This window comes from Planococcus citri, chromosome 2 (genome assembly GCF_950023065.1).
Source record: "Planococcus citri chromosome 2, ihPlaCitr1.1, whole genome shotgun sequence".
NCBI classification, from domain to species: Eukaryota; Metazoa; Arthropoda; class Insecta; order Hemiptera; family Pseudococcidae; genus Planococcus; species Planococcus citri.
This window is the reverse complement of record NC_088678.1, coordinates 82,601,954-82,620,244: the sequence shown is the minus strand read 5'-3', so window position 1 is coordinate 82,620,244 and position 18,291 is coordinate 82,601,954. Positions and strand designations below refer to the sequence as shown.

Here is an 18,291-nt window from a genome sequence, read left to right as displayed (position 1 = left end):
TATTTTATTTTCAACACACAATCGAAATCAATGTCTAGAGTATTTTGAATTAATTGCTTTTGTTTCGTTTTTTTTTTGTTTCAGTTTATCGCAAGGTCCAACTGCTTGAAGGAGGAAAAAGACGGACAGAACTGAGTGAAAAACGTGGTAAGTTTTTCAAACTGTGAATGCATTTTAACTACCAAGGTAATTTTGTACATATTTTTAGTTTGCATTTTCATGTGAATACTAATCCGTCTAATTACGTATTATCACAAAAACTCATTAGACCTCCTGTCGTGAAATAATTTCGACTTTTCTCGGCAATGAAGAAAACATTTTTTGTAATAATGAAAATTTAATAACGTTTACGAACAAAGTTGTACAAATATATTTTAAAATAATGAGTAAAAAAATAGTAAAAAAAAAAAAATAGAACCATCGACAATATAAACATAACTAAAAGGAATGGTACCGATAACCTAATATCATTATTCAGTATAATAAATGCGATTGCATGAATTTTAAAAGAAATAAAATCTCATTTTTCGTTTAATTGACACTATTTATACGAACTGAATCGAAACACGAGTATAAAAAATAAATTCACCGCTTGTCAATTGTGGCAGCAAAATAACAAAATAAAAAATCTCGAATTACGAATTAATCATACGATTCATATAGAAACAATAGCTCAACTATATTATAAATCAATTTATAAACGATACTTTTTCAAAAGTTTAAGCATACGTAATATAAAAATAAAAAATAAATTTCGAATATTTTTAAGAGAAAAAAAAACAAACAAGCGTAAAAATGAAGGAAACAAATTATTTCTCACTTTAATAATAATATTTAAAAAAACGACATTATAACGCTCGTAAACGCAGATTTAATGTAAAAAAGAGAAAAAAAAACACGAGGAAACAGAAAACACGTAAATATAAAAATAAACTAGATAAAAAAATTACGTGGAAACGTGATAATTGAAAAGGAGAATAATACACGCATCTTTGCAAAATAAACAAAATACACGTAAAGAAAAGGAAATGAATTATAAAAAAAATCACTAATAACGATCACCAATTGTTAAATCATAATATTTTGAAAATGAATTTTATAGTCTAGGTGAGGTAGATGAACCTAGGGTACTCGCTACCGTTTCATCAGTTTGCCATCGGGGTCTTCCATTTTTTTGGCCAAATCGACGACTATCTCGTTGTAAACGATTCGATCGAGATTCTTACCCAACATATAGAGCACCCACCAGTCACCGACGTCCAGATTTTCGGAAACAATACGAGCATCTCGTCTGGAGGCGACTTTGCGAGTGGTTTTCAGTAGTCGTGGTCTGAGCGCCGGGAACATAATCAGGCATATTCGATAAGCCATGAGTAAAGTCAATAAAGCGGCTAGGAAGATGAACCAAAACCATATGAAAATGTAGGTTTTTTCATTGACTACGTTCAGAGGTAGAACACAAAGAGCGTCCAGTCTGACTTGACCACCGCTGGGACCGTATTTGCGGAATGTGCATTTGGTGACGCGAGGAAATATGTAGATCATGGGATCGTATCTGGAATCTTGCGATCGGTCCGATAATTTGAGCACGTCTAATCCGTACTGCAGAAATTCGCCGTTGAAGAATTCGTTCATGAAATACAGCTGCGTCAGGATGTTGACGAAGCACAGGAATTCGCACAGCCAGTAGCGTATCGCGTACATACGATGTGTCTGGAAAGAAAAAAACACGCGTACTTTAATCGAAAATTCAACCTAACAACCTAACAATAGAAGGAGTGGAGATGTTATAATTGAGGAAAATTGTTCGAGTCGAGTTTTGAATCGAGAGAAAGTAGAATGCTGGTTTACGTCCGTACCACCGAGACTCTCACCGCAGTGCCTTAACTAATTGATCATTTGTGCGGTAAACAAAGCTATGTTGTGTTGCTGGGCTGCTTAGTGAATTAGCAAAACTCCCGAATGGTGCCAATATAGTCGGGCGATGCGACGAGCAACAACCGCAGCTGTCTTTTTATTCGCGAGAGTGGATTATTCACATGAATTCAGTTCGATCTGCATTGGATTAAAATAGTTCAAATCAACGCGCAGGAATTCAGATGAACGATTTAGCTTGGGAAATAGATTTTGAACTCAGAGCTCTCCTCCTCCCCACTAATCATTGGAATGGAAAGTTGACTCTTTCGATTTTTGAAAGAGTTGGGATTTCGCTCAATATGACGTCTTCTGAAAATACTCGAGTGAAATTTGCAGGGACTAATATTTCAAAAATTCAAAATACCCGAAAATTAAAAGTTTTGGAACACAGAAGTAGGATAACTTGTGAAGACTCAAAAAAACAATTTCTCCATCGAAATGGCCAATTTTTGAAATTGAAGAAGCTGTAGGCAACAATCAAAATTAGTGACTTATTTAAAAATTCGAGTTTTTATACTCGCAGCTTCTTGAATTTCGAAGATGGGCCATTTTAGTAGGAAATGTTTATTGTTCATTTTCAAAAGTTGAATAGAAATCCATATCATTTTAGAAAAATTATGTTTAATCAGCCAAATAGGATACAAGCATGCACCGAAGGCGTTTATGAGTGCTGAAGCTCATTGGGACAGATTTTGAGCCACTTTTTTGGAAAGCTAGAATTTTGAAAATGTTTCTGGAGGTGCCAAAGCAATTCGAAACCAACTTCAATCGAGCTGTAAGATCTTGACACTTATTGTTTGGATATTTCTCAGAAAAAAAATTTTGAGAAAAAAATCTACATTCGTCAATATTTTTAAGAACTTTCAATTCGTAGGGTCTAATTCGTATACTGTTCAAATTATAATTGTTGTCGAAATATAGCTCTGAGCTTTCACTAATCTGATGACATTTTTTTTATCAAGTGCCAAGTTCAGTTCTGACATTGGTGCTTTTTTTCAACCAGTCCTTCACTTGATCGAGTGAAATTTCATGAAAATTGTAATTTTCAAAATTTCTCTGCATGCTTTGGAATTGCTCAAAAACGGTTCCACAGCAGCTGTAATTCGGTTTGGGGAGAGGATAAGTAACAAGTATAGATAGTAAGTGGCAAATTTCAGATTTCTGGCTAAGTTTAGCGAAATTTTGATTTTTCTGAATTATTCGAAATTCAGGCGATCGTTTTTCAATGTTGAAAACTTGAAACAGCTGTGTAATTTTTGAGGAGAAAAGACTAAAGAGGGGTCTTCCGTTAGCAATATTGTTTCTAAATTTTTCTTCATGTGCCTCAAGCAGCTGATTTGGCAGCAGTTCATTGTGAGAAGAAAACACCACTCACTCAACATTTTTCAAAAATTCGTCTGGTCCTTATTTCTAAGTTTCATTTTTTTCATAATCTCCTCCTCCCTTCAATATAAAATAATTACATATAATATATTTTTTTATTCCCCTCCTGGAATCCAAGAACGTAGCGCCGAAAGAATTTCACCCCCCCCCCCCCTCCCCACAGTTGAAAATTAATGTGATGAATGTCTTTTTCACTGCTCCATTTCTGCCTCGGAATTTTTCCAAAAAACATACTTTTCAAAAATTAAAACTGCGTGCTGAGCTCTTAAAATCGAGAAAAATCAGGAAAAATAAAAAATGAAACAAATGTTTGAAAGGTCCTGACATTTTTATAAATTAATGCATTTCATTAGGAATTTTCAAGCATTTTGTTGTCTCATTGAGGTAGGTATGAAAAGATTGTGCGACAACCAAAAAATGTCGAAGAAAATTGAAAGAATTTAAATACCCTTCCCTGGTCTGTTTCTTTATGTTTTTCATGCCCCAAACGAGAGTAGTTATTTGAATTCATAAATCAATGATTCTTGAATTTTGAGTTCCCATAAAAAAAATTTTCGTAGTGTTGATTGAAAAAATTATGGGCCCCTAAAATGTTTAAAAATGAAAAACAATTTTGAATTTGACATTTTGAGGCATTCAATCTCCTCCCTCTCCCCTCTCCGTTCCAAAATATTTACTTCAGTATTAAAATCAAAACCAGGCACCGAAATATTCATTGAATTTTCTAAAATTTCAGGGTACGTGTACACAATTCCCTCACCAAATTGATTTCTATAAAAACAAGGTCACCTCAGGAAAATTAATCTTCCAGTTCCAGGATAAAAGAAACTACTCATTTTCAACCAAAATGAACTAATTTTACAATTGGCAGCAAGGTTCGATTTAGCTCAAAATTTTCTTGAAGGTTTCTCAAATTTCCTTTGAGGCTGGTGGAGCTGTTTTTTTTTTTTTCAGTGGAAAAAATTTGTTTGCGACATTTTAAAAGTGATTTAGATTAGTTTCGAATTATGTTGACCAAATTTGATGTTGAGCTTTTTTCAAAGTTGAATTTTCAAAAAATTTTCCTACTTTGGAACTATGATTTAGGAACTAAAAAAAAAAAATCAAGATGCATGCATTTTTATGATATTTACACTTGAAAACTTTTCAATGTGGTATATATTTCTTGGAAGAGGGGGAGAGGGGGTACAAAGCTTTCAAATCTTGGTAAAAAATTTAGAAGTATTGTACTGTTACATGTCGTTTTAGACGTTTTCGAGAATGACATGGGTATGTTATAGTCCGGCATATGACAATAGGAGTTATTGCACCCACCTACCCCGCTGATCCTCCGGGACAGCTTTTTTCTTAAAGGGGACATCCTAAGGAACATTTTAAAGCAAACTTGCCCAAAAAAAAATTGGCCTTACTTACAAAATGGCGGTCATTTTGATTGACAGGTCAGCCGAAGTCGCAGATTTTGCGTTTTAACATAGGACTTGCACGAACTTTTTCAAACTTTACAAAGGTAGATCGAAAGATCATGCAAAAATTCATAACCTGCCAAAATTTCAAGTGCTAAAGTGCGTTTTTCAATTTTTAGTGAATTTTTAAAAATCGAATTTAGCCCAAAAATGAGGGAAAAAATCAAAATTTTACCAAATTGACCGAGATAGCTGAAATTTGGGATATACCCTATTCTCGACATGCCAAATCGATTGGAAACGGTTTCAACCCGTTTTGAGCAGTTCTGGAGCCTCCGGCAGATTTTTGAAATTTTAAATTTTCACAAAATTTCATTAAATGAAGAGTGATATTCCAAAACTCGCTTTGTCCATTTTTATCAAAGTTGGGTTTTCAGTGGTACCTGGTAGATGAAGTATTAACTCACATTCCTACATCATCAACCTACCAAAATGAGGTGTTAAACTCACCTAAATAGCCAATTCACTAAAAATTAAAAAAAAAATAATGTTCCAAAACGCGCTTTGTCCATTTTTATTGAAATTTTTTCAGCAGAATTTAGTGGATGAAATGTATACCTACACTCCTACATCATAAATCCACCCAAATAAAGTGCTAAACTCGCCTAAAAAGCCAATTTACCCGTTTAAAGGGAAACTGTTTTTCCTCTCTCCTGAAAAGTTGTGAAAATGGACAAAGCGAGTTTTGGAATATCACTCTTCAAATGGAGATGGAAAGCTGAAATTTACTCTACACTCCAATTTTCACACCCTCTGAAGACGACTTCAGGTGTGTTCAAGTCATTTTAGAGCCTTCAGCGACTTTTTTGAAAATTACTGGAGCCTCCAGCAGATTTTTGGAACTTGAAATTTCCCTAACATTAATTTATCAAATGGAGTTGGCAAGCTGAAATTTACTTCGCAGGCTACATGGTGGTTTCAGATGGTTTTGATGAAGCATCCAGCTACTTTTAGGAAATTTCAATTTTCCAAAAAAACTCCATACAACCTTTCGAAAAGTCGCTGGAGGCTCCAAAACGACTTGAAATCCACCAGCAGTCAACTTCGTAGCGTATTGAAATTAGTTTGCAGAATGAATTTCGACTCTCCATCTCAATTTGATGAAATTTTGGGGAAATTTCAAGTTTCAAAAACCTACTCGAGGTTCCAGTAATTTTCAAAAAAGTCGCTGGAGGCTCTAAAATGACTTGAACCCACCTGAAGTCGTCTGCAGAGGGTGTTAAAATTGGAGTGTAGAGTAAATTTCAGCTTTCCATCTCCATTTGATGAAATTTTGTAAAAATGTAAAGTTTAAAAAATCTGCTGGAGGCTTCAGGAATGGTCAAAAAGTCACTGGAGCCTCCAAAATGACTCGAAATTCATCTGCAGTACTTCGTAGCGTATTGAAATTAGTTTTTAGAATAAATTTCAACTTTACAACTCCAATTTGATGGAATTTTATGGACATTTCGAGTTTCAAAAATCTGCTGGAGGCTCCAAAACTGCTCCAAACGGGTTGAAGCCGTTTCCAATCGATTTGGCATGTCGAGAATAGGGTATATCCCAAATTTCAGCTTTCTTGGTCAATTTGGTAAAATTTTGATTTTTTCTCTCGTTTTTAACCTAAATTGGATTTTCAAAAATTCACTAAAAATCGAAAAACACACTTTAGCACTTGAAATTTTGACAGGTGATAAATTTTTGCATGATCTTTCGATCTACCTTTGGAAAGTTTGAAAAATTTCGTGCAAGTCCCATGTTAAAACGTAAAATCTTCGACTTCGGCCAACCTGTCAATCAAAATGGCCGCCATTTTTTAAGTAAGGCCAACTTTTTTTTGGTCAAGTTTGCTTTAAAATGTTCCTCAGGATGTCCCCTTTAGGAAAAAAGTTGTCCCAGAGGATCGGTGGGGGGGGCGGGTGGTGCAATTACTCCTGTTGGCATATGCCGGACTACTAGGTTTTTGGGAGCGCTGATTACGAATATCAACTTATTTTCTTATTTCGGTACCTCTAACGCCCCCGTTAGTCCCCAAAATTGTTTTAAAATTGAAGAAATCGTGTGACAAATGGTGGATTATCAGTTTTTGGAAGCATTGAATACGAATATCATCTCGTTTTTTTTATTCGACGACCCGATTGCCCCCCCCTCGTCCTGAAAATTGAACAAATCGTATTGTATAGGCATGTACCTATAAGTTAATCGGGTTTCAGTGATGCTGATCATTATGAAATAGATGATCTGAACGTGTTTTTCTTGAATTTTCAATTTTCAATAAATTGTGGCGGGGGCAAAGTTCTGCAATTTTTCCACAAGAATGTAATTTCCTTGACTTTTCCTGCGTTTCTGAGACCAAACAGTACAGGCAGTTACATCACACATATAGTGGAAATTCTCAAGCTCGTTTATTAATCCTGTTCAATCAACAGTTAACATGGTGTTTTATGTCCTAGAAAAGCAATTACGACTCTGATACGTAGGTACTTTCTTTACGAATAAGTACAATAATTATTAGACATAAATTATTGAAATCTGATGGTCACAACGTAAATGTACATATTATGCCGTCATACCAGTGGCAGTGACGTCGTTATTAAGACGATTTTCAACCCCATCAAAGTGTCGAGTATTGACCGGAGTACGAGTCAGCTGTCGAATCGAAAGGATTGCTGGGACAGACGGAAATCGTTACTCAAGTCTTTCATGGAACCCTAACGTAAGCTACGTGCAAGTATACGATGTAGGTAAGGTACTTGCTCGTAGTACGATAGTTTAGGCCTACTACGCTTGCGTGAACATACACGTGGCAGTGTATTTGCGTAACTAGGCGTTTACGTCGTTAGGGTGGCTTTTTTTCACGTGTACAAATGCATATTGGGTGTTCGGAACGAAAATACTCGTAGTAGACGCACTAGAATGTAGGTAAAATGATAACGCAGTTATAAATATACCCGAACGATGACCCAATAAGGGGTCGACGACGACGGCGATGACCTAACTTGGAACAAAACAACAAAACACCGGCACAGTACTTCAATACTCTTCTGATATATCCGATGGATATGGTTCAGAGAATTTTCTCACATGGCAAGGAGACCTATACGATCTACGTGTAAATGAACAGTGAACTGATTACCCATTAGAAGGGAATAAACAATACCTACCAGAAATGGAATCGAAAAATCAACACTATACCCACCTATAGATCAAGTTGTAAGAATAGCGAAGATCAATTTCTAAGAAAATTGTGATTTTTATTTTCGCAATAATGACGACTGGCGAGCCATTAACACATCGAATACCTACCAGCGGAAAAATGCGAAAGAACAGAGGACTAAGGCTTATTAGCAGATGCTCGTTAATGGTGCATTACGTAGTACATACAATTTAAAAGAAACTGCCTCTGCCATACCACTATTCACCATATAGTTGAGCATGTTTGAACTCTCGTACAGAAGATGATAATTTTTATCGAAAATGTAATGGGATGAGATAAAGAGGCGATCGAATGCATTAGATATTGTAATTTCATCGGTTCTTGGAATACGAAATATTCGGTTCAATTTCAGCTTGAAATTTAAAATTACAATAGGTACCTACCTAGACAGAGTTCAAGATGATGAAATCGACTCGAGGGGAAAATACTGAATTTATTTCCATGTACCTACAACTATAGTATGTATAATGATGCTAAGTTCTACATCATTGCAGGACGTTTTTCACATTCTAACAAGCTGACTGTTGGAACAGGAAAGAGTCTAGACCTTCAGATTGATAACAAGTCGCCGTCTCATTTCTTTCATATAAGGTACTTACCTGAGTATTCGGGCATATTTCCTAGAAATTGAAATTATTTGGTGGTCTGCGAAAACAAGTCGAACAAAAGGACAAACATAGCTCGTTAGCTCCCATACCATGATTTGTCTCTAGAGTCCCTTTCATCAGTTATTTCGAAATAATTGTCATTATTTGTACTACATATTGACACGACACAACAATGGTAACGAGATACCTAAATTTTGACAATACGTAAAAGAATAGGTATTAACGACTATTTCCTTATTATTTATTTTATTTTTTTTTTTAGAATTTTCCAACAATTCAAACAATACTTGGCTATAGGTATGTCTCATCTCTGTCGCTGTTTTTTCACGATATTTTACAAATTGTTGACATTTTAGCTGTGTAGAAATGAGGGTTTTTGGTCGTTGAACATTCACGATCATTTATGATGAAATATTGTGAAAAATTTTCATACGAGAAGTTTGACTGAAAAACGGTTGCGATAAGTATGTTTTCGAAAAAGATTGAACTCGAGTCGTCATTCACTTTAGAAATCGAGGATACAACTTCAGTAGACCTAAATATCACCTGAAAATGTTTTCAACCTCTCCCCCTTCCCCCCTCGAAGCGTGCCGAAAAAATTGGTGTATCCTCCTCCCCACTCAAGACAGTAAAATTTACAAGAATTGGGATGGGAACTTTTGGGAGAAATTGGTTGAGTTGGAAAAAGTTGTTTAAATTGAGTGGAAATTGAGTAGGTAAGCAAGGGAGCTTGAATTAAAAATTCTCAAAAATTTTCAGGTGTAAAATTTTATTCAAAAGTACCTACCAAAAATCACTACATTTTAGCTTTGAAACTTTTCGTTTTGAAAATAATTTTTTGTGTTACCTCACTAATTGTAAATTTTCTGAAGCTTCGCTCGAGTAAAATCAAAGATTTTCAAACGCCAAAAGGCTGGTAAAAAAACACAAAAAATGCGAATTTTTGATTTCAGTACCACCCTTGCAATGGAGCAATTCAAATTTTTTGTCAAGGTTGAAATTATTCAACATTTTTGTTTTCACCAAAATTTGTTCGAACCACATCTGGCAAATTAGCATGAAAAATACTAGAGGGAGGGAAAGGGGGGAGTCAGGCATGAAAAGCTGAGAAAATTTCGCACCCCCCCCCCGCTCACCAGATATCCTTTCGTCACGCTTCGGCCTCCCTGAGAAACAATTTAAACAACGTTTCATTTTTTTTTTAATGACAACTTCGACAGCTTTTAGAGAAAAAGTTTCACAATTTTGGAATTTAGAATTCACAAAAAATTTGGTAAAAAACTGAAATTTCGATGATCAGAAAAATGTTACTGTTTTTGAATTTGAAAAAATTTCGATGAAGAATAACTTAAACAATATTGTGTAATGTGTTGTGAGCAAAATCGAAAAAGTTTTTGAAAATTTGTCAACATTTCATTTTTGAATTAGAAATTTAAAAAAAAATCTGGTGAAAAACGCAATTTTTTGGAAGTTTTTGATAATCTATAAAATTTTAATGCTTCCAAATTTGTAAAAATTTGTATATTTTGGGTAAAGAGGTAATTTGCTGTGTCAAGTTTAACTTTGGGATATCCTCGTGCTCGTATTGAGGACCTAATTTTTCAATATTGAACTTCTGGCATGGAAATTCTTAAAATTCACGCAGGATGGGTCATTTTTAATTTTTTTTTTTTTTTTTTTTACAGAAAATTGGTGTTATTTGCTCTGGTAACTCCAAAATCTACTTTCAAAGTAGCATCTTGGAAGCAAATATAAATTTTATGATCATTCGAGAGAAATAATTTCATTTTCTCATACAGTCGTCAGTTGACCTTCATCTCCCTCGGGATCTTCACAAGGTTTTCAACAAAAATACACACATGTGTGTAAAAGTTCGTTAATATTTTCGAAGTATTTAATTTCAAAATGACATCCAGATGTAGTTGTAAAAGTTTTCAAAGCGTTTTAACGTTGCCTATTAATATTGCAGCAGTACGATCGTCGTGATGCATACGCATACCTACTTGATATTGAAACCAAAAATAAACCGAACCCCTCAACAGCACGTTTTGTTTGATTAGGAATGAATTCTGGTACAAAAGAAATTTGTGACAAAAGGTTCAAAATTAGTGATAACAAATAGGTAAACAATACGTGATGAATTTCTCCCAATGGGCCAAAGTACAAGGTAAAAAAATTCTCAATATTTGAGGAACAGATGGACGAATGTTTTTTACTATCGATATCTGTCATCAACCATGTTTATAATTTATACATTACACTATGACGTAATAGTTGATAAGAGGAGACTATTATTCATAATTTTTATGTCCGTCCTGTGTGATAATCCGGTGGCTTATAGTTTATGCAAACGAGAACTGATTTCATGGAGACTAATTGTCAGACGATAATGAACTATTTTTTTTTTCAGTGTTTCTCCCCTCGGTCTTCATTATTCTACCTACATCGATTGATTCGTTTGAACGTTTATAAGATGACGCTATGGGTTTTTGATAAAGTAGAATTGTAGGAAGAAGAGGGTAGAGGGAGTAATTTTCCTCGAATCGCGGATTGAGAAATGTGGAACGTCTGAAATGAGAGTAAGTTGGAATCTAATTGATCAATCTTGCGTAATGTCAAACTTCCAAAATTCATTGAAAATCATCACATATTTTGATTTTTATTGGAGAAAATATTCACCTAGGTATTTGGTTCTAAGAATTATTGTGATTCAGTTTTTTTTTCATCTCGAATTTATAAATCGTTTTAAATGGAGAACTGGGAAGGGGGTAGTGGTAGTAGCATATTTTCAAATATATTACTTCAAAACTGGACCAGTCCTATTGGAAAATTTTAATTTTTAACGCTCTGATAGGTAGACAGACGTATCATCCCATGTTGGGAAATCCAGAGTGCTCGCCTGCTCGGCGATGACCTACGTATTACGATAAAAGAACTCATTGTAATCGAGTTGGTAACCGTTACTGTATGAAAAATTCAGAATTTTTCACGATGCAGGCTGACTTTTTACGACCACAGTAGGCGAATGATAATAAAACGTGGCTATAAAACCCAATTCACACGTTAGGACTGTTTGCAAGTTTCATCATACTCTTGTCAGTGCTCAATGGCCAACAATACGATTGAATGTAGTTGAATACGTGGTAGGTAGACGTGGAAATGTCTCCAAACTCAATTGGCTGAAATACGAGTAATAACTTCAAAGAAACGCCTCATATAGTTTGAGTATAGGATTTCAACCTTTTAACACATTTCCCAAAATCAGTCATTAACGCGGTCATAAAATTTGACAACTCGTATTTTAGATTTCATTTTTGGCATTCGGGCGAGTGCTCGTGCACAACTCGATGCGGATAATTAATCATTTGCGGGTGTAACGTTGTCTGTGTACAAATACTCGTATGTAGTTGGATAGTAAACGAATCGTAGAAAAGGTAATTAAAATTGACCGTCGAGTTCAATAAACTTATACTGCAGAAGTATGCGATAGTTAGGTATTTTATTTCTATTTTTTTTTTTTTTTTTTTTGCTATCTATGCCTGGTTGAAAATGAACTAGGTAGGCAATTTGATAATTTTGGTCAGACTCATGGCTGGAATTTTTTTCAACCCAGGCCCAAGGAAATATCAAAAAATACGACCCCTCCCCCTCCTTCTCACCTCTTCCAATAATTTCTTTTATCAGCTAAATTCCAGAAACTCGATCGAGTTTGCGATTTATTAAAAAAAAAAATTAGCGTAGAGATTCTCATTTTAATGACCCTGAAATCTGCGATTAGGATTGAATTTTTATTGTAGATGGGCTTAAGGAACTGTGTAGCCCTTCTTGATTCAAAAAACCATTTCAAATTGTAATTTTAGAAATCGAATATAAAAATTATTGCCGAATCGGGTCAAGTACTTGGAAATTTACTATGAAAAATTTCTTGTTTTCGTCTTCTGGATTTTTCTGATTTTTTAAGAAAACTGTAGAAAAATAATCACGAATTCTTCTAACCTGATGAAAAGCTTTTGGCAATTCCACGGACCTTGGCTACCCTTATGCAACATACCGTGGGCCTGCTTTTTACCAGACCAAAATTGTTTTACGTGAAATTATCATAGAGAATATCTCCTATTTACATATTAAATTCGCAATTATCGATTACCCGTATCCTAGAAGCACATTCACCAGGTGAGGGGGAGGAGGGGTGTTCCTTAAGTCCATAACACCAATTTTCGTCATTCATGGTCTCTGGGGTATCTTTCAACTTTGGAGTAGGCTGGCCAAAAAACCATCGAGACATTTGGTTTTGATTTCATCATTACCTCTATCCTATAGAACCTCTTTTTTACGAGGCAAGGGAGGAGAGAATTTCAGTTTCAATTAACCTTTACAACAAGTCAACTCTGTCAGCTGAATTTTGAAGACTGTAGAGTATCTTCACTCAGACCTCTGAACCAAATTTAGAGGTGTCCAAGTTGATTTCTCGACTTTTTGGAGGTGGCTGTTTGAAAAGGGTATTTTTTTCACAAGTTAGTTCTCAAGTCACCAATTTTTACAAGAAATTTTTAAAAAGTTCCAACACTTGCAAATCGATTGCCACCATTTTCGAGCCGAGCTGTTGCCTCCAGCAAACGTTGAATTTTCTCCATCAATTCAAATTGCTCCAGAAGGCGCTGTGATCAATTTTGGCAGCTGAAAATTTAGCCTCGTCATATGTTCGACATTCCAAATCGATTAAGGTCAGTGAATCACAAATCTGAGGTGATGATGAGTTCACAGTGAATGTTTTTGAATTTTTTGGTAAAAGTCATCTTTTGCTGGAGGCTCCAGATCGGCTCAAAAATAGTGTAAATCGATGGGAGGGGGAGGGGGAGGGGTAGACTTTAAAACAGGGGCTGATTTTCAGATTTTCATTTATAAGTTCACTTTTTTTGCTGTAGAAAATTGAAGTACGAATGGGGTACATTTCCACCATTTTAAAAAAATTCGCCAGAAATCGAATAATCAACTTGGGCAGCTCAAAATTTGGTTCTGAGGTCTGGTTGAGAAGCTCTTTCCACGAGCCAAATTTTTGCTGAATCGGAGTCGATGGGTCTGCTCTTGTCAATTCATCAACTCAGATTTTCGTCATTCAATTCGAAAAATAACATCTTGAGGCATCAGGATTGGATTGTTAATAATTGGGCCCAATCGAAAGAGCATATTCTGGAGGGAAGGGGAGGGTGCTCAATTGAACGACATCAAATTCGATTTATTTATTCGTTATCTCTAGAATACTCTTTTCAACTGACAAGAGAACCATTTTGAGGAATCTGGCTTTGATTGTTAATAATTGGTTAATACCTTTAGTGCTGCGAGCACTTTTTGGGTGGGGGGGGGGGGGTCAATTCCAAATACCATTTTTCGATGTTTTTCATCTCAGGGGTATTTTTGGGCTGTAACTTGACTGACAAAAGAACCATTTGAGGAATCTGCTTCGATCGTCAATAATTGATTACATTCATCTAGTCCCGGGAGCACTTTTTGGGGGAAGGAGGAGACGATAGGGGGGGGGTCAATTCCAAATACCATTTTTCGACGTTTTTCATCTCATGGGTATTTTTGGCTGAAACTTAACTGACAAAAGAATCATTTGAGGAATCGGCTTTGATTGTCAATAATTGATTACCTTCATCTAGTCCTGGAAGCACTTTTTGGGGGAATGAGGAGGCGATAGGGGGGGGGGGTCAATTCCAAATACCATTTTTCGACGTTTTTCATCTCAGAGGTAGTTTTTGACTGATACTTGACTGACGAGAGAATCACATTAAGCTTCTAGATTCGATTTAGTTAATCACAGAAAGACCCATGTTTGATCAAGTGGGGGAGGTGGGGTCGGTTTTTCGAGTAATTTTCGTGATTTGTCCTCTCAGGGGCCAGGGTTATCTTTTAGGGTGAAGTTCAATTGAGTAAAAAAAAACACTCGAAACTTCCAGGTTCGATTTCATCAGTTACATTCACCTAAAATGATCGACTATGCTTATCTCTTATAAGAGCACGTTTTGAAGAAGAAGGGGAAAATGTTTCAATCGCTCGACAACTTTTCATCATTCATATAGTCTCAGGGATGTTTTTATGCTTAGGGTGAAGTTCAACCGTCAAAAGAACATTACTCGAAGCTACTCGAAACATCTGGCTTCGATTTCATCATTTTTATGGCCAATGTGGAGTCTTCGCAGCCAGAAAAACTGTTCTACAGATGTGTCAAGATGAGATCTGGTGAAAAACAGAAAAAAGTATCGACCTCAGTCTATACCCTGCACCTGTGGTGCGGTGTTACTGTTTGGATATCTATTTTAATGAAAACAAACAAACAACCTGCGAGCTGGGACAAGGGCAGGGAGGGATGGTTAAAGGTATCAATAGGTTATACTGCAGGATTAAAAGGGGCTATGGTAATTAGTATCGTATTTCTAACACAGACTCGTCGGTATTAATCGTTTTAAATGAGGCGAATTAACGAGAAGAATCTGTATTATAATGCGAGCGAATGAATTTAAAACGAGTAAGAACTGGTTTATAAATACATACACATTACACACGAACCGGCGAGTGTATCGAATGTACTCGAATAGGTATTATAGGTTCGTATGTGTACGCATAATATTGTATTGTATATTATGCCTAAATGGTTGATGTAGGTACATCAGGGCATAATATTACCACCTAAGTTTGTAGTTTGTATACACAAATAATACACGAAAAATACGGCGAGCTTTTCGGTACACGACTACGTACACAAATAAACAAAGATTATAAGACTTTTAACAAACAGCTCGAGAGTATCAGGAGGTGGTATTACGCAGCGTATTGTAATGTACTTACTTATAAATACACATACATTATGTATTGTCGTGTAGGTATAAGTACGTCATAGGTACACCTAATAATGTTGTATAAATTTGATTGTGTTGGAAGTGGTACGATTTCGATCGATTATACGATGTACTAGTTGGATTTTTAAATCGTTGGGTTGGGGTATCGAAAGTTTGAATTGTATGAGACCCAGATAGAGAGACAAAATTGATTTTTTTCCCCCATCATTTATTGTCGATGTAATCCTGATGCTGAAAACAAATTCTGAACCGATTCTCTGATTTGTGAAGTAGGAAGAGGGAAAATGAAAAGTGTAGGGTGGGAGGGGGGAGGGAGGTTAATATAAGCATTACGGATGATAATTATTTATATTTACCTTAGCATGATCTAGTACGTATTGAACGATGGTATCTTTTTTGATATTTTTTTCTTTCTCAGTGTACATGTAATGATTGAGTCCGGTGACCAGAGTTTTCATTAGACCGCCTTCGTAATTATCCCACAACCATTTGGGAAAGTAGCACGCGGCTCCTTGGAAGAATAACACGAAGCAAACCCATTGGTAGTAGGTGTAGTAAGTCTTGGACGAATTGCCTCCGATGTCGGGCCCGACGCCCGGATGAGCCACATGAAGGCCCACTTGCTCGCCGGGGACTCGAGGAATGGTAAACGTGGACGTAATCCAGCAATACGTATTGATCGGTTTCCTTAGTCTTTTCTCACTGTCGTCAACGATGCATTGGATGGGATCACCAACGAGTTGAGAAGCGGTCACTATCAACGAGCACGAGAACAAGATGATAGCGGTGAACACGTTATGGAATCGAAAGATGGGGCCGTCTTTGACGACTTCTTCTTTTTTCAAGAAATCTTTGAGACCGCCGAAAACTTTGAGCATATTCGCCATATCGGGCGATTGGATGGATCACAATTCACTGTGGACGCAGACGCAAATCACGCGCGAAACTGATCACACAATATTACAACAACAACAACTGAACAGAACTCCAGTAGTACAAACACCCGAGTCGAAGCACTCCACTCCGATCACGACACACTAAGAAAAAGTACGCAGATAAGACGCGATATAGAGAATCTTCCAAATCGACATATTGGTCGCCGAATCTATATTGTGCAATACGAAATTCACTCGCGACAGATGCATCAGCACTTGCACTTCAATGATGGAGACGTCGCGACGACATTTTCATTCGGCACAGATTCGAATTCGAAATTCGTAGATCACCATTCACCAATCACTATCGGAGATTTCGAAAGATTTTTCGCCTCGGATCAGGATTTGGCGTAACACGTAACACTATAGACTCAGACTCGGACTCGCACCGCCGGTCGTAACATCATCGTAGTAGGTACCTTACTCACTAGTCAACTCGACTACTACTCGTACTCGAACTCGTGCATCTGTAGTAGAATATCATTTACGCGATCGCCTAGCTAGTTTGGTCACGTTCTAGGTTCTGTTCTATTCGGCTTCCTCGGTTCCTTGCTCTTCTCGCCGCCGCACAGCCGCACTGTACCCTTCTCCTTCTCCAGTGATAATAGCAGTTCACATCACAATACAACATGAAATGAAAATACTAGAGCACATTACACTGTTACTACAGTCTATCGCCAACAACTATGCCTAATTCAACCGTGGCCGTCCGTATCCGTACACACGACCGCGTCAAAATAACGCCCGCTCCAGTGTTACCAACCTGAGCGGCAGCGAAGCGGCGCGACGCCGACGCAGCTGTCATAAGTAGTCATAGACGTATTTGCCCGAGTGTGTTTGTGTGTGTGTATTGGTATGGATTTTCCTACACTTGTTTCGTTTTTTTTTCGGCGTCTCTCTTTCTCAATGAAACGTAAGATTTACGTAATCTCAAGGTTTTTTTTACGAGTACCTACGGAGTGCCGAATTAATGCGTCATTTTTGGGAAATAGTCGCTATGTCTGCTGCGTCTTTCGGTTTTTAGATGCTTAGCTCTGTTTATGGCGTACGTAGTCCTTTATGTACATGTCTGATTTACCTCAAAGTACCTAGAGTTATGTTTATTTAAGAAGATTACCCTACGTCTCTGCAGGAACTCCTGTACTTATGGTCGTATATTTGAATATTTGCAATATCGAAGCTCTAAGGCGTTAATTCGCTGAATGAATACGAGACAGCAAGTTTTTAGAAAGTAGATTTCAGCCACTCATGTTTTCATATCAATTTGCCCTTCCTTCGTAACTTTCCTCGTTGAATCGGTTGAAAAATGAGAAATTCTCATCGAGTATGCTTAATGGTAGACATGGACTATTAGAAGTGTCATTATGACTTATGAGTTAATAATAATATTATTGTCATACAGGTGTGTTGTGATAAGTACTATACGAATGAAACGAGTACATTGAAATGTGTGTTTTTTACTCGTCTCATTATTTGTAGATAGATATTAGTCCGGCATATGACAATAGGAGTAATTGCACTGCACCCCCCCCCCCCGGCCGATTGTCCGGGACAACTTTTTTCTTAAAGGAGACATCCTAAGAAACATTTTAAAGCAAACGTGCCAAAAAAAAAAAAAGTTGGCCTTACTTACAAAATGGCGGCCATTTTGTAAGTAAGGCCAACTTTTTTTGGCAAGTTTGCCTTAGGATGTCCCCATTAAGAAAAAAGTTGTCCCGGAGGATCGGCCGGGGGGGGGGGGTGCAATTACTCCTATTGTCATATGCCGGACTATGGAATTGTAAGTGCTGCACACGTACCTACTCACTCTCTCCAAGAATAGGTACCGTACATTTTATTAGATTTTTCGTAAATTTATGGGCAAGTGATTTCTTTTTATGAGATGGAAATATTAGCAAGCTGAAAGCAGGGACGAAACTAGACGGGAGT

General features: G+C 36.7%; 1 protein-coding gene across 1 annotated transcript; it reads right to left on the bottom strand.

The window, feature by feature from the left end:
• Positions 1-317: 317 nt before the first annotated feature.
• ogre (optic ganglion reduced) lies at positions 318-17,083 on the bottom strand. The gene is made up of 2 exons (XM_065353604.1): positions 15,784-17,083; positions 318-1,713 (listed from the first exon to the last, which is right to left on the bottom strand). Exons 1-2 carry the CDS (start codon positions 16,312-16,314, stop codon positions 1,135-1,137), a joined length of 1,110 nt encoding a protein of 369 aa, XP_065209676.1. The 5' UTR covers positions 16,315-17,083; the 3' UTR covers positions 318-1,134.
• Between the last annotated feature and the right edge of the window lie 1,208 nt (positions 17,084-18,291).

Excerpts from the sequence above, each read along its gene's own strand:
- ogre (XM_065353604.1), bottom strand. The coding sequence starts at position 16,314 with ATGGCGAATATGCTCAAAGTTTTCGGCGGTCTCAAAGATTTCTTGAAA. Across the intron at positions 1,714-15,783 it reads ACGTACTAGATCATGCTAAG|ACACATCGTATGTACGCGAT; the intron begins GTAAATATAAAT and ends TTTTCTTTCCAG.